This window comes from Rattus rattus, chromosome 2 (genome assembly GCF_011064425.1).
Source record: "Rattus rattus isolate New Zealand chromosome 2, Rrattus_CSIRO_v1, whole genome shotgun sequence".
In the NCBI taxonomy this organism is placed as follows: domain Eukaryota; kingdom Metazoa; phylum Chordata; class Mammalia; order Rodentia; family Muridae; genus Rattus; species Rattus rattus.
Genome location: NC_046155.1, coordinates 43224969 through 43247871, shown reverse-complemented (window position 1 = coordinate 43247871; position 22903 = coordinate 43224969). Strand labels below are relative to the sequence as shown.

Here is a 22903-nt window from a genome sequence, read left to right as displayed (position 1 = left end):
CTGTCACCAGGGAGGGGATGACAGGCACACAGAGGGTCGCTGTACTATTTTATATTTGTTCCTCTGAATCTGTCCTTTCTCTTCTTCCTTTTTCTTTGTGTAGCCCTGGCTGTCCTGGAACTCACTCTGTAGATCAGGCTGGCCTCAAACTCAGAGATCTGCCTGCCTCTGCCTCCTGAGTGCTGGGGTTAAAGGTGTGCACCACCATGTCCAGCATCTTTGAATTCTTCAAACTGAACATTTATTTATGGGAGGATTATGGATTCCTGACAAAATCTTGACAGTTGCTGAGGCTAGGTTCTTTCTAGTTTTGGGCTACTTTTCTATAATAAAATGGTTAAAATTAAAAAGGTCGGGCTGGTGAGATGGCTCAGTGGTTAAGAGAACTAAGGGCTGCTCCTCCAGAGGTCCTGAGTTCAATTCCCAGCACCCACATGATGGCTCACAACCATCTGTAAAGGGATCTGATGCCCTCCTCTGGCATGCAGGTGTACACACAGACAGCACTCTTACATTTAAACCATATATACATAAATATATAAAAAGGTCATCGCTGTTGGCACTGGATCACTTGGAGAGAGAGTTCTTTGTTAACTATTGGTCATCCGACACCACAATATGAAATAATCAAATTCTTCTTCAGCCTAAAATCCAATCTGTACTGCTCAATGAGTCTCCATTATAGTCTGTCGCCCATGTGTTAAGACCGCATCTAAAGTAGAAGAAAAATGGATTTACTTGAGTCGATGCTCATCTGCATGTGAAGAAAAGAGGCCATTCTTGAATCTCTGGGCTAGCACCGACCAAGTCATGCCACAGTAATCCTGGAACAAGCACAGAGACACAGCGCAGCTCAAAATCACAGGTAAACTCTCCAAGTCTCCAACAGGCACATTCTAGTCCCTCAAAGGCTCCTGTCGCGCCAAGGAAAATGATCGGCACGTTGGGGCGGCGACCAGGATGCCACACCTCCTCTGTTTCCACCGCTTCGACGTCTAGTACAAAACAGCCCAGGCTGACTCCTGAGCCAGCCTCTCAGGTGTCAGGTTAGGAGTAAGAATGGCTGACGAAAGCCAGGGAGCTGGTTCGATTCCGCTGTGGAGAACTCACATGGGCAAGGAGAGCTACCTGTCATCAGCCTGTCTGGGGGTTACAGTTCTCAAAAGACTTTGGGGGGGGTGCTGGGGCGCACCGGCTGGGTTTTAGTATTGTTATTCTTTTTTTTTTTTATTTTCTTTTCCGGAGCTGGGGACCGAACCCAGGACCTTGCAAGCGCTCTACCACTGAGCTAAATCCCCAACCCCTAGTATTGTTATTCTTATGGCTCCTCACCTGCCCAAATGCCTTCCTCACTAGCTGGTTCGCTTAATAAAAAACTGACACCGACAGCTAGGCAGATAAGGGAAGGCAGGCCTTCCGGGCTGAGAGAGGGTCTCTGGGAGAAGCAGAGGTGAGGAGATTCCTCGGCAGGACCCAAAGGAGGTCAGATATGGGGGGGGGTGGCGAGGGGGTCACAGGCCACGTGGCAGGATGTGGACTAGAACAGTCGGGCTGGTTAAGTTAGATGAGCTAGATGGGAAGTAGCCTACGCTATAAAATTATTAAGTCTGTGCCATTATTCTTCCTCTGGGTAGGTCCCCCCCCACAAAAAAATCCCACTCTTGGGGGTAAGAGTTCAGAGAAAGAAGACTCGCTGACTGGCTGCCGGGTGCTCTCCTGCGGGCTAGAGGATGAAGCATTGAGGGAAAAAAGGCCCTGTTTCATTCAACCGGTAAAGAGAACAGACAAATGGCCTCACAGAGTGTACGAGTGTGCGAGTGTGCGAGTGTGCGAGTGTGCGAGTGTGAGAGATGGCACAGAGTTCATAGGAAAGCAAAGCAGGAGGTGGGCAGTGAGGAGGGTGAGAACTGGGGGTCTAGGGAAGGTGGGAGCAGGAAGTGGACAATGAGGAGGGTGGGAACTGGGGGTCTAGGGAGGGTGGAGGACAGCATTTGGATTGGGATTTTAAAAAGTCAGGGCAACAACCTCTTCTCCTCAGACAACTTACTGAGTCACCAGCAACATGGCTAAGTAATCCCTTGAGCCCTCTGGTGTTCAAAACAACAGATTCTGGAGAATCTTTGTGACAAGAAAAAAGACTGGAGGCAAACCAGTCAGGAAGCCTGGGACTCTGGGAAGAAAGGAAGAAGGGGCCCCTGAGCCAGAGAAGGAGCAGCGTGAAGCAGGAGTGCCACAATTTTCCGGGCCTGCCTTTGGGGACGGAGCGGCAGAAAGAACAGGGAGAAGAAGAGAACGCATAAAAAACACAGGAGGAGAGATTCTTTCCCTCTCGGTCTCTCAGGCAGATCACAAAGTCATATAAAAATCAGAGGTGACTGTGCTCAATCCAGAAGGTTCCCTAAGACTCCTGGGCCCTTGTGTGGCACTGTTGGGACCAGGGAGCAGATCACTGCGGGCAGCCTTTAAAGGACATCACAGGATCCCAGCTCCCTCTACACTCTTTGCTCCCAGGCGAATGATGAAAATATTTCGGCTCAGCCATGCATTTCTACCACGATGTGCCCAAAGCAAAGGGGTCATGTGACCTGGACTGGAACTCTCAAGCTGTGAGACGAGAGATCCTTTCCTTCCCTTTTAAGTTGAACATCGCAAGTATTTTGTTTTAGTTATCTTTTTTCTAGTTGACCAAGCAAACCAGGTGTGGTGACAGGTGCCTTTTATCCCAGCACTTGAGAGGCAGAGGTAAGGACACCAGCCTTACCTATATACCTATACACCTTACCTATACAGCAAACTCCCAGACTAGCCAGGGCAACACAGTGAGACTCTGTCTCAAAAACAATAACAAAGGGGTTGGGGATTTAGCTCAGTGGTAGAGCCCTTGCCTAGGAAGTGCAAGGCCCTGGGTTCGGTCCCCAGCTCCGAAAAAAAAAAACAAAAAACAAAAAAATATAGTAAGAGCAACAACCAATTTGACTTACAGCCTCTAAACTAAGGCAGAGGTAGAGAGAGCTGGTCAAACTTGTAACTGTGGGGGTAACTAAAGATGCACATCGGTGTGATTGTTTAAGTCTTATTTATGTGCAAAGTGAATTTTTAGTCTTTCACTTAAATAGTTCTACCACCACTGGAGTTTACAACACCTTCTACCAATGACTCCATACCATTCTGGCCTCCTTTAAAAGTATTTTTGGGAATGGTACGTGTGTATCACGTGTGTGTGAGTACCCAAGAGACCAGAAAATGGTGTCAGGGTCCTGTGGATTTTTACAGGAGTTCGTTATACGCTAGGAACCCTAGGAAGTGAACTCTTGTCCTCTGGAAGAGCAGGAACTGCTCAGTCACTTAGCCCTGATTCTGGCCTCTTACTAGTCCAGACTAAGAGAAGAAAAACAGGCCTGTCCACCAAGAGCACATTACAAGTCAGACACCTCCAAAGGGGAAAATATACAAAATGACACTTTTTAACCACAAATGTTTAGGGAAGTGGGAAGAAAAGCTAACTGATCACCATTAGGACAATTTTATACCTTGCTGTAATACCTCCAAGGAGATTTAAATGTGCACATCAGAAGGCAGTTTAACAGAGATGGCCCCTTAACCTCTGAGTTTACTTTCTCCTCTATAAAATGGAGGCTCATAGGCCCTTGTAAAGCCTTGAGTGAGATTATGCAAGCAAAGCCTGCCTGGCGCAAAGGCAGTAAATCTGATGTCAGCTGCCAACATGAGTCACCTCTATTCTTAGTGAGTTACCTGAGCAGCCTTGGCAAATGTCGGTCCATGGTAGCGGCCTCCGATGCGCAGTACATCCTCTGTGCAGTAGAAAAACTCCGAGAAGCCATAGAACTCGCTGTTGTTGAAGTCGATTGGTGACTGGTAAATGCCGTTCAGTGAGGCCTGGCTGGTGTTGGAGCGTGCTAGCAGGGGGCTCAGCATCGTCCGACAAGTGGCCCAGTCTCCCTTCCCTCGGAAGTGAAGGACCTGGCTGTTCCTCTCCACCACATCCGTGAGTCCCACGGGCAGGCAGGGGTCCAGAAAGGGATTGTCAGGACTCAGGCCTGTCTTCTGGCCCAGCAATCTGTCACAATGACAGAGACAGACAGAATGTGACACTGATGAACCTGACCTAAGAACGACAGTTCGCCTCACAAAACCCTGATGTTTGACGACGACGACGACAGCCCCAGCAACAGTAAGTAGAGAATTACCATGCGGTGGCAGCATCTGCCTATTTAATTTAAGTAAATTGGGCTTAGAAAAAAAAAAAAGAGAATTGTACCAGTGATGGGTTTCCCTCAACCGTATCGCCAACATGTATTTCCCAGCGTTGGGTCAAACAGCTGTAAATCTGTTCTCCCCTAGGGCCTTCATTCCCACACACCTCTGAAAACTGCAAGGAGCTCCTGTTTAACACACAACTGGGGGCTGGAGAGATGGCTCAGCGGGTAAAGCACTGGACGCGCAAGCGTGAGTCTGAATCCCCGGAACGCACAGAATAGCCAGATCAGGTGACACAGGACTGTGACCCAGTGTCTGTCAGGGAGATGGGAAGCAGACAGAGAAGTCCCTGAAGCTAACAGGCCAGTGAGCCTGGTGTGCACGGTAGTGGACTATCGCAACGTGGGACAGGACCTGAAGAGACTTCCGAGTGCTTCTGAGAACGCTCTGAGAAAAACGGATAAGAGTCTTGTGACCTCAGTTTCTTTAAAACACAGCCTTGTTCTTGGACTGTGTTTTGGTTCCTCTCGGGGGCACGGACAGGAGTGTGCTCACTCGAGATTATTCATTATTCATTACTGTTTACCCGTGTTATGCAGTTGAATGTTTAAGTGCGCCTTCCAGTGCCTCTGTGAGAAAACGCCTTTAGGGTGGTGACAAAAGAGAGACCCTGATCTCAAACAAGGTGAAGGTGATGAGGATTCACACCCAAGGCCATGTGTCCCAGGACACACTCGTGCCCCCACTCACACATGACATACACACACACACACACACACACACACACACACACACACAGTGGAACAGCCAATAGGGAGGGCTTCCTGAAGAGGGGACCATGGCAGTGCATGGCGGACTCAGGCTCTGAGTGAGGGCTCTGGAACAAAGCAGGCAGAGCGTCAGCTCCAGGGACTGAGTCAAGCCCCCTCGGCCTCTAAGTGGGGAGGAAGGACATCACACAGTTCTATCTCTGTAGTCCGTATTTGTCTAGCAGTCATATTCTTATTACCAAGGAGATTAATATGAGGGTCCGGAGAGCACTGGCAACTGCATTGGTTGTCCACTATCCATTCCTAAGCAGGCAGAGGGGGACGAGTGGGCCATGGGGGTGAGATGCCACACGGGGAGACTGAAGGAGGGCATAGAACGGAGATGTGACAGAATACTCGGGAACAAGCGGGTTCTTTTTAAGGACACATCGCTAACTACAATGAAACGCATGAAGAAGCGAGAACCATCCAGGAGGAGAGGTTTGTCTGGTAGACTGGCAGCTACAGGAGCCATACTTTGACCTAAATCCTAAAGCAGGCAACTTCGAAGCTTGGCCAGAAGGCACAGCATGGGAAATGATGCAGCCCAGCCAGAGACGAGAGAGCACAGGACAGCAGAGAAGGGGAGCGAGCGCGGCGGCTCCTTAAGAACTGACGCCACCGTGAGCCTGCAGAGCCAGGGTTCGCTGGCATCACAGCAGTGCCCTGGCTCTAGTCAGCTTGCCCGGACAGAGACAAACACTGTGATGTCCGTGCAACCATCCAGGACACCTGCATCCCCCGACTCCGTGACCCTTAGCGATGGAGACTTAAACAATTAAAAAGACTCATGACAAGGCGTTTTCTTCAACATTCTCGACATATAAGAGAACGGCCACGGAGAAGCTATTGCTATGGGACACACAAGTGCCTCTTTAGATTAGTGTTTCTTGCTAAACCTATGGATGTAGTTTTTTTTTTGGTAGAAAAGAATTGTTGTTTATGTATCTTCTTCAATGCACGATGATTTAAAAAAAAAAAAGACTCTAATCAAAACAAACAAATAAGAACAATTACTTCATAGCTTTCCATTATGGCCTGAAAGTCATATGAAAAAGTCAGTGAACTTGGGGCTTGGAGATCTTGGGGTTCAGCTGTTAAGGGTATTTTCCTGCTTTGGGAGAGGACCCAAGACCAGTTACCAGGACCCACATGAGATGGCTCGTAACCAACCGTAACTCCAGCTCCTGGGGACCCAGCACCCCCTTCTGATGTCTGCAGGCACTTCAAACACACAATCTTTTTCAAGAAATCAGTGATCGCGGCAGTTCTGGATGAAAAATTGGCTATTCAAAACTTGCAACACTATTTTAAAGGCAATCTTAACTTTACATAGGCTCACAGGAGTGGACTTAACCGCTTTTCCTAGCCTCACACATCCTGTGATGTCAGGTGTGCCTGTGGTATACAGCAACACATGGACATTTTTGCCAGCTTCCTACTAGAGAGCGGAATGTACCCTTGCAGAGCAGGGCCTGACAGGGCCCCTAGAGATGCTGGTGGAAAGGAGGAGGCAGCCGTAGCCATCATAGCTGGATGTTACTGCTTCTTCCTAACGTCTGCACTTGGTAACATTGTACTCTAGAAACGTGGGTTCCCTGCTAAATGTACCTGTTTTTGTTAAGCGTTTCATTCAGCACCAGATCTTCATAGCGCTGCCGGGCAAAGTTGCCCCCAAAACCCAGAAAGGTAGTGACGTAAACCCTGTACACATGCTCCGTGTGCTGCACGTCACAGCCCAGGTTGAACTCAGCCAGCAGGATCTTGGCAGCTTCTTCCTGTAACAAAACATCAAGAGAAAAAAAGAAGAGGAAAAAGAAGAGTTTCAGCTCCTTTTTCAGAAAGCAGTGGTACCGTGAATACAGCATACTCTGTCTCTATGACTACTCTTTAAAACAGCCTCTCATCCTCCTGACCCGGCCCAGTAATGTACTCCTGTAATCCCAGCACTAACGCAGCTGAGGCAGGAGGATCACAGATTTGATTTAGGTGGCAAGGCCCTGTGTATGTCTGTGAGGTCATTTCCCATGAGGTTTAACTGAGGAGAGAGGACCCCTGCTGAATGTGGGTGGTGTGATTCCATGGGCTGCGGCTTTGCATTGAATGAAGGAGAAAGGAAGCTGAGACCAAATTCTTCTCTGCCTCACGCTCCTGTGCCTTCCCCACTGTGAGGGTCTGTGTCCCCTCAAATGTAAGCCATAGCAACCCTTCCTCTTAAGTTCGTTTCTCTCTGTGTACGTTTTAACAGCAGCCAGAGAAGCAGCCGGCAGGGAAGCTGGGTTTATTTACAGCTAACGCCATTGTCCGGTATGGACTTCTGTATTCTCCAATTCTCTACAATGGAAATATACTATTTTCATAATTAGAAAAAAAAATCCTTTAACTGAAAAGAAAAGATCATCACGGGATGTATTTTATGACCTTCAAACTATTCAATATTTCCTGCGATAGCCTTGGGCAGCGGGAAAGTTCAGTTTTATCTTCAAAAGAAGGGTGTGTGTGGCAGGATTGTTATTTGGGTGTGTTATGGTTTGTCCACGCTCAGCCCAGGGAGCGGCACTATTAGAAGGTGTGGCCCTGTTGGAGTAGGTGTGTCACTGTGGGCATGGGCTTTAAGACCCTCATCCTGGCTGCCTGGAAGGCAGTCTTCTCCTAGCAGCCTTCAGATGAAGATGTAGAACTCTCAGCTCCTCCTGCACCATGCCTGCCTGGATGCTGCCATGTTCCCACCTAGATGATAATGGTCTGAACCTCTGAACCTGTAAGCCAGCCCTGATTGAATGTTGTCCTTATGAGAGTTGCCTTGGTCATGATGTCTGTTCACAGCAGTAAACCTAAGGCAGGGTGTATTTCTACTAATTCATTCTTTTGTTTCACACAGGGTCTCATTGTGTAACCATGGCTGGCTTGATACTCACTGTGTACATCAGGGTAGCCTCAAACTCACAGAGATCCACCTGTCTCTGCCTCCCAAGTGCTGGAATTAAAGGCGTGCGCCACCATGCCTGGCCACGATTTTGGTTTTCAGGATTAAATGCAGAGGTTGAATTATGTCCCCAAGCTCGTGGTCCCATGCCATAGCGAAGCCCCTCTTTTGTTCTAATTATTCCTGTTCTTCCTCATAGCCAACCCCATCCCTACTGCCTGCCATGAATGAACTTCCCAACGTACTCTGTGTGTAATTCTCTTAATGTGTAATTATTACAAAGTCGCAATAGCTGTTTGAATCGTAGTATTCTTAATTTGTGGACACATTGCTGCACCCAGCAACTTTACTTCTAGATGTAGACCCAAGAGACCTAAAAACATATGTCTACACAAAAGTATTTCCCTGAATATTCACAGCACTACCATCTGTATCAGTCTAATGTGTCCCCTTCCACCCAATTCCATTCCCACTGCTGACTTCGGTCCTGCCACTTCTCATTCAAGGCTCTCTAGTCTACATTGCTTTTTCCTACTCGCGAAAATTATTTTCTAGAAAAATTAAACAGCACACAGCCAATGTGGCCACAAAACTCACAGCTGGGAAAGGCCATCCGAGTTTGTCAGACTATGGAACTGAGGTTCGTGTGACTGCCTTTCTTGAAACTTTGGAACAAGTGACAGAAAGAAAAACCAATCCCCCTACAACAACACTCAAGACTCCTCAGAGTCCAATTCCACCCTCTCTCCTCAGAGTCACCCCTGAAGATCCTACGCTGGATCAGGCTACTGAGCACACCTTGGACATTCCAAACCGATGCTTTCTCTGTGCCCCGGTACACGCTGGGACAGCAGGAGACGGCTTTTGCTAGACTTTAACTCTGAGCCTAGGCCCAGGTAAACAGAGCACCTTCCGTGAAGTCAGCATGGCTCCTTCTGAGGCCTTCACAAATGGGCTGACCCTGCTGGTCCCTATCTCCTCCCAGCCATTATAACTAGAGGGTTTCAACCAGGGGCCATGCTAAGCACCACAGTACACCCAGCCACACACAATCATTCAGCCCCAAATATCAACAGCACCGAGGGTGACAAACCACCACTCAGATAAACCCACAAGGACTGCTGTGGTCTGCCTGACACTGACTGGCTGACTCCATAGACTTCTAGAGGCCGCGTAGCTAGCATGTCCTATGTCTCCTGCGTATACACACTTAAAATGGATGCTTCCCTTTTCTCTCTGCGGTGAACCTTCCCCCTAAAAATACCTCTTGGCTGGAGATGCAATTCATTGGAACAGCACTCTCCTAGCATATGCAGGACCCTGGGATGAATCCACAGTGCCACAAAACAAACAAACAAACAAACAGACAAACAGAAGTTAGCAGTAAAATATATTCTTTAAGAGGCCAGGGACTCCTTCAGTAAAGTACTTATCACACACAGAATTAGGGCTTGAGTTTGAATCCCAGTTCTCACATGAAAACCTAGGTGTGTAATGTTAACCTTGGGTCTCCACGATCACTCTTACCTACACAAGCACTCACACCACAGACACACAAAGTTGGGTGTGCTGGTACATGCCTGCAATCCCCATATTGGGGAAGAGAGGACAGAAGGTCTCCTGGGGCTTGCTGACTAGCCAGTCTAGCATATAAGTTCCGAGTTCAGTGAGAAAGTTGTCTCAAAGAGTAAGGTGACACACAATCTCGACACCTGATCTGTCCTCCAGCTTCTACCACCATATGTACCCAAATGTGTGCACACCCACACACATGAGCACAGAAGGTGCTGAGAGAAAGGAACAGGAGGGAAAGGGTCTCTATGAATGGTACCCAGGACTGACCTGTAATGTTCACTCTTCAGACCAACCCAAAAGATACACAGTATTAATTGTAACTGCTAAGATGTATCAAGCACTTATCACAAGCTGGGCCACTTGCCAAGTGCTTTGCACCCTGATGCCCTTACAACTTTACAAGATAAATTATCATGCCTTTGGGACATTGAGGCTCAGGGAGGTAACCTACTCAATATAATGCAAATGAGTGCCAGGGTGGTGGCAGACACAGGCCTTTAATGAGGCAAATTTCTGTGAGTTCAAGGCCAGCCAGGGTCATATATTGAGAGACAACCCCCCAATGCCACCCCCCAAAATAACCCAAGCTTCAAACAGTGATCTTCCTTCACCAGTACTGGCATTCCTAATTTCCATACAAGGCAAAATACCTGTTTGGGAGGAAGGACGGAGGCTGAGGTAGGAACTTCGTAGGCAATTTGGAGTGAGGCTCCTCCCATGTCCAGGATTCCCACTGTCCTCCTGCGGCCTGATGCTGAGTCCACGGAAGTGTCTGCATCTGACTCTGAAATCGGTATATCATTGATATAGCAACAGGATTCAAATAACCAAAACCAAAAACGAAAGGAAAGACAACATTCTGCCAGCCCCTCACCATAGGGAGAGAGAGAGAGAGAGAGAGAGAGAGAGAGAGAGAGAGAGAGAGAGAGAGAGAGAGAGGCAGACAGACAGATAGACAGAGAGAGGAAAACTGCCAGGCCAGTCGGATGGCCTATCCCGTAAAAGCTCTGGCTTTTTATTTGAAGGCAACTAAAATAAATTAATCTAACTACTAAATGTACAGTATATGGTGAATAATTCTTGCAAATGACTTAAATATAGCATTTCAACTCTGTATCTTGGGGATATCTGAGAACCAACTCTGTCAAGTTGGCTGTCCTCTGCACGGGCGCCATGCGTGCACACCCCCGTTCTCGTACGCATACAATAAATGATATTTAAACAGCAGCAGCAGCAGCAGCAACGGGGGGTTAAAAAGTGTGTTCTGCAGAAGGAGAGCAGACACGGGAAATAGTAAACTATTCCAAGTGTTGAGACTGGGTGATGAGTCCGTCCACGTTCATCTTACTGCTTCTGCTTTTACAGGCGTTTGAAGCTTTCCATGAAAGAAGACAAAGGAGAAAACCTCACAGCAAGCGCTTACACGCTACTGACGGTCTGAAGCGCTTACACACTGGAGACAGTTCCAAGCGCTTACACACTACTGTTGGTTTGCAGAGAAGCCCCAGCCCCTGAAGAACACCGCAAGGCAGAACTCACCATCTTCATGGTCAAATCTTCCCAGAACAAAGTTGATTCCAATCCACGCATAAACTCCTAAGGAAGAAACGGAGAAGGCCTCTCTATAATTTGCTGCTGCTGGACCAAACTTACACCCCCTCCCTGAGGCTGCCCTTTTCCTCCTTTTCCTGGGAAAATAAGAAGAACTATAATATTCTACTCCACATTCTCCGTGCACGGACCGTAAATCTTGTTCTCTCTCTTCCCTTCCTCTCTCTCCATCTGCCACACTGTACCCACCCCCATCCCAAATGCTGCTGGGGCCCATGCATGCTAGCTACCTACATGCCCAACCACCGACAAGTTCATCATCTTTTATCATGTGATTTTCCCCTTTCTACAATTATGTGTAACTTCTAATAATTCTACAAAGAATAGGACTGATTGTAAAAAACAAACAAACAAACAAACAAAAAAACAAAAAAAAAACTCTCCCCCAAAATGTTTAAAACTGCATTAAAGGCCAGGCTTGGCGACACATGCCTTTAACCCCAGCACTCAGGAGGCAGAGGCAGGTGGATTACTATGAATTTGAGGCCAGCCAGGGTCTACACAGCTTGTTTCAGGCCAACCTGTGAGAGCTGGCTGAGAGAGCGATGGGAGGGGCCTAGGGTAGAGCTCAGTGGGAGTGCGCCTGGTTAGTGTGGACAGGGCTGGGTTTGATCTTGGCACCAGGGGGAGCATGGGGGAGAATGGTGGCTTCTGGGAAAGGTGGAGGAAAACTCCAACCCGGTGTCCCCACAAAATGCAAACGCAGCTCTAGGTGGAACACACACAGCAGTTTTGTAAGATGCTCCCAGGCTAGGCTGAGTCTCATTTGTTTTTTCTTACATATTGCTTGGCTTCAACTCAAAAGCAGTTTGAGATAAAGTATGAACCAGGTGTGGCTTGCCTTCCTTTGTCACTTTCTATCTTACTTTTTTGAGACATGGCCACTCACTGAGCCTAGAGCTCATTCACTCAGCAATACTGATCGGCCACCAAGTCCCACATAGCTCATGCCTGCCTCCCCAGGGCCATGCTCATGGTTGGTGTTTGTGAGAGCTGGGGATCCAAACTCAGCTTCTTGTGCATACGCCACAGAAACTCTGCTGGACATCTTCCCAGCCCGTTTCATTCTGTTGTCAGTCTCTGTAGCCCAGGCTGGCCTGCAATTCGCCTCGCCCTGTACCTTCAAACTTGGGACAATCCTCCTGCTTCAGGATTGTCCCGATTAAAGGCATGAGCCACCACACTGGGCCTGGCTGGCTTCTGTTTCATTCTGTCCCTTTCTACCCAGGCGCTCCTGCCACAGACAAGATACAGATGAGCGGGCACTTGACATGCTAACAGAAAGGAATTCTCTTTGGCCAGAGGAGCTGTTCCGGATGCAGAAGAAATCACAGTACCAGCCTGGCAGGGCAGACAAACTGAAGACCTACTTTTCTAAGCAGAGGAGCAAGAACAGACGCTCCAAGGAACCAGAAAGCATCAGGAAAGCCACGAGAGCACAGGGTACGGCTGCAAAAGAATGTCTCACCTCCAAGGCACACGTGCGTGTAGTATATAAACTATATATTCAGAACTGAATTGTGGGACAGTTCACTGCCCAGCCCCAGACTGGCCAGGGGCTGATGTACACGGGACAAATGTAAACTGCAATGTCAAAGCTTTGATTGAAAAACTCATCACTGAGAGCCAGTGAACAGCTCATCTGATAACGGTGCTTAAAAGACGCGTACTGCATAGAGACTGCGGTGCAGAGCAGCAGGAAGGATTGGTTCAGGGCGGGTGAGCTGGCTCTGTGGGGAAAGATCCTCGCAGCCAACTCCGATGGGCTGAGCAAAATTCCTGGGCCCCGTGTTGTCAAAGCAGAGCAATGACCGCTGAAGGCTGACCTTCACGCACAAGCCGTGGAACACAGGCACAAGAAATAAGAATAGGATAAAACGTTTAAAAAACAGTAAGGGCTGGAGAGATGATGGGCTCGTGAGTAAGAGAATGCTGGCTGCTTTTTCAGAGGACCTGGGCTCCATTCCCAGCACCTACGTAGCAACTCGAAACTGTAACTCCAGTTCCAAGGGACCTGACACCTTCACACACTACACACCCATGCAGGTAAACACCAATGCACATAAAAGAAGAATAAATAAATCATTTAAAATGTTTTGTAAAATTAAAACCCCGAAGAATAGTAAACATTAAAAGCAGATATTGGCAAAAAAAAAAAAAAAATAGAACATTAAGAAGGAATTGCAAACTTCAGGATTTCATTTTTAAAAACAAAATTCTTCCCTTTGGTGGACTGCAATTAGAAGACATAACAATGCCTACTTTAGGGGTTGGGGATTTATCTCAGTGGTAGAGCACTTGCCTAGGAAGCGCAAGGCCCTGGGTTCGGTCCCCAGCTCCGAAAAAAAGAACCAAAAAAAAAAAAATGCCTACTTTAAAACTGATCGTCTTTGGTCGTGTGTGTGTGTGTGTGTGTGTGTGTGTGTGTGTGTGTGTGTACGCGCGTGCGCACGCGCGCGCACCTGCCTGCCTGCCTGCCTGCCTGCCTGCCTGTACATAGACCAGACATCAACAGTGAAAATCTTCCTCAGTCACCCTCCACCTTGTTTGGAAGACAGGCTCCCTCACCAATTCAGCTGGCTCTGGGCTACTCTAAGCTTCAGGCATTCCCCTGTCTCTGCCTCCCCAGCTCTGGGATTACAGGTGTCGTCACCACACCTGGCTTTTTATGTGGTGCTGAGGGATCTAACTCAGGTCCTCACGCTTGGGTGGCAAGTCCTTTACCAACTGAGCCATCTTCCCAGCCCCAAGGTCGCCTTCTTTCAGGAGATGGGACTAACTGGGCACAGTGGTGTATGCCTGTAATCTCAGAGAAGTACCAGGGGCAGGAGGACTGCTCTAAGCTTTAAGCCAGCCAGCAAGTTCTTGACCAACAAGGGCTACATAGTGATACCCTGTCTGGAAGACAGAAAAGAAATGGTAACAAATTATCACCTTGGGCACGTCTTGGCCACATGAGAATAACAATGCAGTATTAAGGGAAGTAACAGAACTCCACAGTAATTGTAACTGTGGAGGAAAACCTAAAACGGAAGTAACTCAGCCTAATCATTCCTTGAGTTATGGTCTCCCTGCACCTTAATGCAATAACTTGTTTCACATTTAAATTTAAATCTATGCATAACTCCTAGGGCTGTATGTTTCCAAAAGTGCAATTAGCTCATCAAAGATCCATTCGGAATCATCATTCAATACTAAGCACGGTACTCCGTGCTGTCAAAACCGGATATGTGTGACCTCTAGAAGCAGCCGTGTGAAACAGATTACACGTGCGGAATCTGCAAAAGGACCGTGCAGCTGAATCAAAACAATCCTTGACAGGAAAATGGAAATCTGATGCACAGAGAAATCCCAGACACCTGCTGAGGAAGCTGACGCCCGAGTTCTTGGGAGGTGCCCCAGCCCTGCCCCTGCTCTGCCCCGCCCTGCTCTGCCCCCTGCCCAGCTCCGCCCCCTGCCCAGCTCTGCCTCTGCCAGGCTCAGTACCTTCCTGCTTCCCAGAGATCACTTCGGCTTGAGACTGTGAAAAGAGGAAGTCAAACTCCAACGGCAAATCTTTCACTAAATCCGCCAAGATAGCCACCTGCTGCCTGCAGAAGAGAACAAAAAATCCCAAAGTTAATTATTAACCATCTTTTTACCTGGCACCAAGCCGGCCCCTTAGGCTGGGATAGAAGGAGTGCTTGAGCCCAGGGGTCAAGGGCTACGCTAGGGAACACAGTGAATCCCCATCTCTTAAAAACCTCTTCTCACAAGCTGCCTTCCATTTACAGTCTTGTTAAGATGCCACCCCAGCTACCCCGTGCCCTTGTCTAGCTCTGCTCCCTTTTGGTTCCTATTTTGACTTAGAGGTTCAAACTGCAAGGAAAGAACAGGCTCCTACTCAAAAAACCCCTTTGAACAATGGTGTAGGTCAGTGTTGAGTGAGGAGCACATGGCTTCGTGCCTCTGGAAGAGAGTGAGTCAGGAAATCACAGCACAGAGCCACAGTTCATAAAATACAACGATATTTTCCCTAACCACTATGAGAGGAAGAAGTCAGTTACACAATACAAACTCACCCTTGGAGCTTGCACAATACAGACAATGCCCCACGTGACTACATAAACTATACTGTGAGTGCCACAAGCTTTTACATAATCTTTTATATAAGCTAACAATTAACTTTTTAATCTCCTTTTCCATGTTTCAAGGGTTGACTTTTTTCTGTATAAAAATCTTATCATTTGAAAAACCCAGATGAGGTTCAAACCCAAAGTTCATAAGAATTTCCATTTCAAGGGTGTGACAGTTGAAACTTAGTATCTACTCAGGTATTTTTCTTCGGAGGTTTTAAGAGTTTTCCTGGGATTATTAGACAAAGTAAAAATAAATAAATAAATAAATAAATAAATAAAGCAAAGGTAACAATACAAATCCAAGAAAAATGTTAGTTAAAAATGAGACCAGTTGTCATCTCAGATTTGTACTGCACATATGTGCACATGTGGTCATGTGCATGTGTGTGTATGTGTGTGCGCGTGTGTGTGAGTGTGAGTGTGCATGTGTGTGAGAGTGTGAGTGTGCATGTGTGTGAGAGTGTGTGTGAGCATGTGTGAGTGTATGTGTGTGAGAGTGTAGGTGTATGCGTGTGTGTGTGTGTGTGTGTGTGTGTGTGTGTTTGTGTGTGTGTTCATGTGCATATGCGGAGGCCAGGAGTTAGCACTGGTGTCTTCCTCCACTAGTCTCTTCCTTTCTAAAAACAATAGATTTACTAATTTTATGCATATTTTGCCTACACATATGTATGTGTACTACATGCAAGCTTGGTGCCTGTTGAGGTTAGAAGAGAGCATCAAATGCTCTGGAACTGGAGTTTCGGATGACTCTATCATGTAGGTGCTGGGAACAGAACCTGGGTCCTCTTTGAGAAGTGCTCTTGACTAACAAGCCATCTCTCTAGCCCCAAGACACTACACTTTAAAAAATATAATCCACATAATAAAAAAATTAACTATAATATCATTTATTATAATAATCAGGGGAAAATAAGTTGATAGCAGGGGAATTAGTTAAGTAATTCATGAAGCATTTATGTAATGCAATTAATACCACGCTGATGTTAAGAGGAAAGATGTAATTATACATCTACGAGCTAGCAGGAGAAGATTTTCGATATGGCCACTGTTCTTGCAGAAGAGCTGAGTTTGGTTCCCAGCATCCACATCCAGTGTCACAACCGCTTGTGACTCTGACTTCTGGTCTCCCAGGCACTTGCATTCGTGTGCCCATACCCACGTAGACATGTGTAATTAAAGATAAAAAAGTTGTCAAAAAAATTTTTAAAAAACCCTCCTCGTGGTCTGCACAGGAACACGAGCTTTATCGTCAACGTTGTTTCTTTACTTAAGCTTAGTGGTAAAGCTTCAGGAGCCCTGGGTTACAGAGGAGACTCACTAGGCTGTGTTCTCTCCTTCCGAGCACGAGCACTTTCATATTGACGTGTCCCACAGTTTAAAAAGCCTCACCAACACGACCTCCAAGACATGAACGGGGCAGGGACAATCCTAATGAGTGTGCCAAAGGGGACACGGAAGAGCGCACAGGCCTCAGTCCTACACGAAGGGGTACAGGCGATGAGGGGATGGGCAGCAGGAAAGGTGGTCCGTCCCCAGGGAAGAGAATGCCAGTTGTCTGTCCAACGCCAAATGGTCAGCCCAAACAATACTATACACACCAAGAGAGTAATGTTTAGGACTATATATGCATATAGATATGAACAGATAATAACAGAAAAGGAGAAAAGAGGACATGAATTTGAAGGAGAAAAAGGAGAGATATATGGGTTTGGAGAAAAGAAAGGGAAGGGAGAAATGTTGTAATATTATAATCTCAAAAAAATTTTTTTAATTTAAATTCAATATGATACTGTAAATGCCCTTATGCAATCGTTAAGGGTATTTCCACTATAAAGGGGAGGTAGAAAACTTCTGTCGCTTGTTGGCAAAGTGCAAACGAATTCAAACGCAGCCCCAATGATTCATGAGCATTACTCACAATGCTAAGGAAACAGCAGGGCCTTAATCATGCAAAGCAGGTTCTTACCATCACAGGCAGATGTGCATCAGCAACTATCTTGCCTTAGAGGCAGCCATGATTTCATCAAGCCCAGAACGGACGTGTGCATGCCAGAAAGGCGGTCAGAGAAGAAATAAATAGAAGGACCGTGCTTGAGAAATGCTCGACACGGTAAAGACATGGTAAAGAGCTTCTGCAACTCAGTTACCACAGAAGAACACAGTGGACCTACACAGGGAGTTTTCTTCCCATGGGAACGTGCGTGACAGAGGCAGTGCTGGGCAGTGCCAGGAGATGTCTACTTTGCCCCAGACACACACATGGTGGCCAAATCACCAACCAGGTTCCTGTGCCCAGCCCTCCTGGGTGGCTCTGCCAGTTTGCCCTTTAGCCTGGTTTCCTCCCCGCAGCCTGGGTGGTGAAGCCACCAGCAACCACTGACTGTGATCCAGCGACCTCACCCACTGCCACCTATCCTCTTCCCAGGGTTTCAAAAAGTCTTAACGAATGTGTAGATTACTTCAAAAAGCAAAAATTCTGGAGCTGGCAAGTGGGCTCCATGATTAAGAAAGAGTACTTGTTGCTCTTGCAGAGGACCTGAGTTCAATTCCCAGCATTTACACGGTAGCTCACAACCATCGGAAACTCCAGTCCCAGAGGATCTGACGCCCTCTTCCGAACGACTTGGGCACGAGGCACACAGGTGGTGCACATGCCTACGTGTAGGCAGGACACTCAGACACATAAAATTATAAAATACATCTAAAAAATGAAAAGTCGTAGGAATGGAAGATGCAGCTTAGTTAGCACAGTGCTGACCGAGCATGGACGAAGCCCTCGGCTCAGCCCCGGTGGCACAGAAAACCAGCGAAACACCATGGAGCGTGCCTGGCTCTAAGCCCAGCACTTGGAAGGTGGAGGCACAAAGCTGAGATTCAAAGTCACCCTCAGCTACACAGGGAATTAGGGACCAGAACGGACTACGTAAAGCCCTGTCTTAGCTGCATGTGGTGGCGCCTGCCTTTGTGATCGCAGCACTCGCGTGGCAGAGGCAAGTGGATCTCTATGGATTTGCGGCTATAGTGAGATCCTGTCTAAAGTAAGTCAATAGTGTGATTTATAGGGTGACTGTAGTTTTGTAGAAATTATAGAGAGATACACAAAGAAAAGGCACCAATACAAAATGAAAAGGATGGGAAGCAGAATTAACAGGGTTTGTTTGTTTGTTTGTTTGTTTTGTTTGTCCTGGTGTACTTCTGGGACTTCTGTAAATGATGTAAGGTTACAGCTATAACATTTAAAGTGTGGTTTGTAACATCAAAATGAAATTGTATAGAGAGCTAGAAGGCCTCTCATGGCAACAATGACTGTGTAAATAGTCTGCCTCTCACAGTTAGCCTGAGAGTGGGTCACTCACAGTCCACAGAGGTCGCAAGGAGTCCACTGTGCACCACGCTGTGGGAGATTACATTGCCTGGCGCACCCAGACTGAGGCCCTTCGGTCAACAGCTAGGGATTTTATTACTGTAGTTTTAAGAAATACCAAGTGTGGGGTTGGGGATTTAGCACAGTGGTAGAGCGCTTGCCTAGCAAGCACAAGGCCCTAGATTTGATTCTCAGCTCTGGGAAAAATAACAAAAGAAATACCAAGTGAGAAAATTTAAATGTGTGGAAAACCGAACTGCTAGTTACCAAAAAAAAAAAAAAAAAGTATATATTTCCACCAATAAGAAACGCCCCTTGCATATGAGACTAAGTCCGCCCTGGAGGCTTACTGCCAACGTCAATGCTGGCACTGCGCTCAGCATGGCTCTGAAACCATAGGCAACAGAACCAAGATCAACAAGTGGGAGGATTCCAAACCAAAAAGCTCTGGGAACAACCAACGAAACGAATGGGAAGCTACAGAACGCAAGAAGCATTTACAGACTGTGCATCTGATGGGGTGCTCAGTCCTCCAAACACAGGGGAAACTTTTACAATGTAGCGGAAAGAAGCCTGCGACCCGATTTTAAAATGGGACTATGGACTTGATCAGGCACTGCTCTAAGGACAAACAAATGGCCAACTGGTATATGAGAAATTCTTAAGGTCCTCACAAGGGAAATGCAAATCAAGACTGCAGTGAATGGCTATTCACACCCACTGGGGATCAGCACTGCAGTGAATGGCTATTCACACCCACTGGGGATCAGCACTGCAGTGAATGGCTATTCACACCCACTGGGGATCAGCACCGCAGTGAATGGCTATTCACACCCACTGGGGATCAGCACTGCATTCACACCCACTGGGGATCAGCACTGCAGTGAATGGCTATTCACACCCACTGGCGATCAGCACTGCAGTGAATGGCTACTCACACCTGTTGGGGTGGTTGCTGCCAGAAAAACAAACAAACAAACAAACAAACAAGTATTTGCAGAGATGTAGAAGAACAAGAACCCTTGACAGTGGAAATACAAGGGAAAACAGCACCCCAGGTACTTGCAGAAAGTGTGTATGGAGGGCGGCTGAGAGGAACGAAGGAAAAGGCACTTGTCAGCAATCCTGTCAGCCCAAGTTCAAGCCCTGGAACCTACATGTTGAAAGATGAAAATTAACTCTTGTAAGTTGTTTTCTGACCTCTATGTGAACACAGGCATGCGTGCACGCGCACACACACACACACACACACACACACACAATGTTTAAAATAACAAGTTTTAAAAGTACAATGAGGGCTGAAGAGGTGGTTCAGTGGTTAAGAACAATGGCTGCTCTCACACAGGACTCAGGTTTGGTTCTCAGCATCCGTGACCTCTGAGGGCTCTGCACGCATGTGCACAGACATACATGGAGGATACACATAGAACGAAAATAAATAAACCTTTTAAAAACACAATATATAGGGCTGGAGAGGTGGCTCAGTGGTTAAGAGCACCGACTGCTCTTCCAGGAGGTCCTGAGTTCAAATCCCAGCAACCATGGTGGCTCAAAATAAAATAAAGACAGCCTTTCATAAAAAATAAATAAATAAATCAAAAAAAAAAAAAAAAAACAATATATAGGCAGCTGGGGGCAAAGTTCTGGTGATGAAGCACCTGCCAAGCTGGGCTCTGTGTTCAACCCAGCATCTTTGTATTTGGGGGTTCTGTCTGTCTATCTGCTAGCCTGCGGTGGTGGCACACGCTTTTAATTCCACCACTTGGGAAACAGAGGTAGACGGCCAGCTCCGGATGAGAACTGGGGCTCAGAATAAATCTTCCTCTTTAAACTGCACTGCTTGGGTACGTGTCATAGTGATCAGAGTATAAGGCAGAGTGCTCTCACAATAAAACACAATCACGAAGATACAAGACTCTGGAAGTTCATTCTCGAACCAGCTCCAGAGTAAACATGCTGGGACCCAGGACGCATCAGAGAGGGGGAAAAAAAATCACAAACAAGGAGGTGTCCGACCTAAATACAACACCCTCTTCCCTGTCACAAGTAAGAAGAAGGACCGGATGTCAAGATAGCAGGCTGAATTTGGGTTCGGGTGGACAAGACCTCACTGGTTGGGGCGTGTAGTAGGGAGAGGAGGGGTTCGGCAGTCATCCCAGGACACAGGCAGAGAAACAGAAGGCTGCATTGCTGCTCCAGCCTCCCCAGGTGAGCCTCCTACTGCTTCTGTGCAAATGTGGTCTCTCCATAGCTGCTTCATGACCCAGCCACCGCCGCCGCCACTCCCGATTGTCACCACACCCTCAATCCAAACTCAGAACCCCTTTGTCATCTCAGACAGACACTGATCCCAAAGTGGCAAATGACACAAAGATGTGAGTCTCTAACTGCAATAGCTGGCTAGAAATGGCTCTACCCTGCTTCTGAGCAAGCTGCCTCTGTCCCCTGTGAACTGTGCGCTGAGCCTTCGCCCAACTCCATCTAAGTCCTGTGAGATCTTGACTCTCACCTCTCGGGGAGCAGCCTCATGCCCGCCGTGCAGAGGATGTAAAGAGGTGTCTCCCTGTGCTTCTTCACGGGCACGTGAGCGGCAGCGAAGCTCAGCAGAGGTCGAAGGTAATCGCTAGCATGTTCTGGAGTGTCTGCCATTGCGGAGATCCCTTAGGTAGAACAATACAAAAGAAAACAAAAAATACAGAGGAGACATATATATGTGTGTATATATATGTACATATATATGTGTATATATCTATAAAGACATACACACATCTATGTATATATTTTAGTGTAGATTATATAATACTCGAAATATGAATACTTGTAAGATTTTGCCAAAGGAGCTGGGTGGCGGTGCCACCTTTAATCCCAGCACTGTGGAGGCAGAGGCAGGGGGATCTCTTGAGTCTGAGGCCAGCCTGGAATACAGAGCGAATTCCAGGACACCCAGGGTTACAAAGAGCAACCCTGTCTCACACAAAAACAAAAACAAAAAACAAAAACAGATTCTGTGGAAGGACCTACATTTACGGTTTTTTTCCCTTAGAAGTCATTTTATTGTTCTCTTCCTTTAGCAGAGTGGTATTATTTAGTGTTTGTTTATCCCCTAGGGCCAGATTTATGGTCACCCAAGCACCTTGGATATATTACAGCTCACGAAGAGGGCCTTAAATCCAACCACACATTGGTTAGTTGTTTCCCACATGTTTTATGCCATTATTGCATAACCGTATCATTTTTACAATATTATAATTTATTGCATTTAATTTTACATTTATGTCTTTGAAAGAAGCAGGATGACAATGAATTTGAGATTCCTCTCACTGTCCAGATCCCCACAAAGACAAGGGGAGCCTCCCTCCTCCCTTCTCTTTGGATGCCCAGGCCAGGTAAAAGATTAACAACCAAACCCCTTCTGATTAGTACCTGGCTTTATTTTCTTAACCACGGGCTGGCTGTTTCGGTCTCTCATCTGCTTGATGTCCAGCAAGTCATGGGGGTTCCCATTATGCCTGGGCCAGAAGTAAACAAAAATCCGGGAGCCGCTGCTGCCACAGTCCACGACGAGTCCATAACTCAGATTTGGGTCTTCCGTGTTGGTGGCTTCGAGGTCTCCTACCCGGGCCAGATACCTAAGAAGGAGAAAATAAAATGAGTTGGGTCCATGAAGAATTCGAGCGCTTGCTTCAGTTGCCCACGAGTCTCCACCAACGTCTTACATATCTATGAGCCAAGCTGTGGTGTACTTGGGTCATATCTATGCACACTTGGTACATTACAAAATAAAGTAAAAGACGTTTTTGTTTGGTTGGCTTCGCTTTTTGAGACAGGGTTTCGCTATGTAGCCTTGGTTGGCCTGGAGCTAATTATACAGACAGGCTGGCCTTGAACTCACAAAGGGTTGCCTGCCTCTGCCTTCTGAGTAATTAAAGGCATTAAAGGCATGTGCCACCAGACCCAGCAAATGTTTAAATATTAGATATTAATTCACGTAGCTAACAACAATGAATTCATTCGAACACTACATACTTATATTACACACACCTACCTATGCTATACTTCCTGAAACAGGAAATGGAAAGAGTCCTATTGTTTCATAGATTTGCAAATGCCTTTCGTACCTTGGTTAACACCTCACGTTTGCTCCAGTATTTGGTGTGCTACAGACCCTGCATTAGTTGAGTGTGTGATAGCCTAGCCTTTCATGCTTGCTGCAAAAGGAAAGATTGTCTTTTTTTTTTTTTTATTTAATTGGTTGACTAATTAAGCCACAGAATCTGAAACA

General features: G+C 46.9%; 1 protein-coding gene across 1 annotated transcript in view; it reads right to left on the bottom strand.

Annotated features, from left to right (window-relative positions):
- Positions 1–22903, bottom strand: part of Entpd7 (ectonucleoside triphosphate diphosphohydrolase 7) — a 40522-nt gene that overhangs the window by 3712 nt on the left and 13907 nt on the right. Inside the window, exons 4-11 of the mRNA XM_032892020.1 lie at positions 22045–22250; positions 21131–21281; positions 14626–14729; positions 11068–11124; positions 10179–10312; positions 6639–6805; positions 3754–4078; positions 739–824 (exon numbers count right to left, since the gene is read on the bottom strand). Of these exons, the coding sequence (XP_032747911.1) occupies positions 739–824; positions 3754–4078; positions 6639–6805; positions 10179–10312; positions 11068–11124; positions 14626–14729; positions 21131–21281; positions 22045–22250 (1230 nt within the window). The remainder of the gene's footprint in view (positions 1–738; positions 825–3753; positions 4079–6638; positions 6806–10178; positions 10313–11067; positions 11125–14625; positions 14730–21130; positions 21282–22044; positions 22251–22903) is intronic.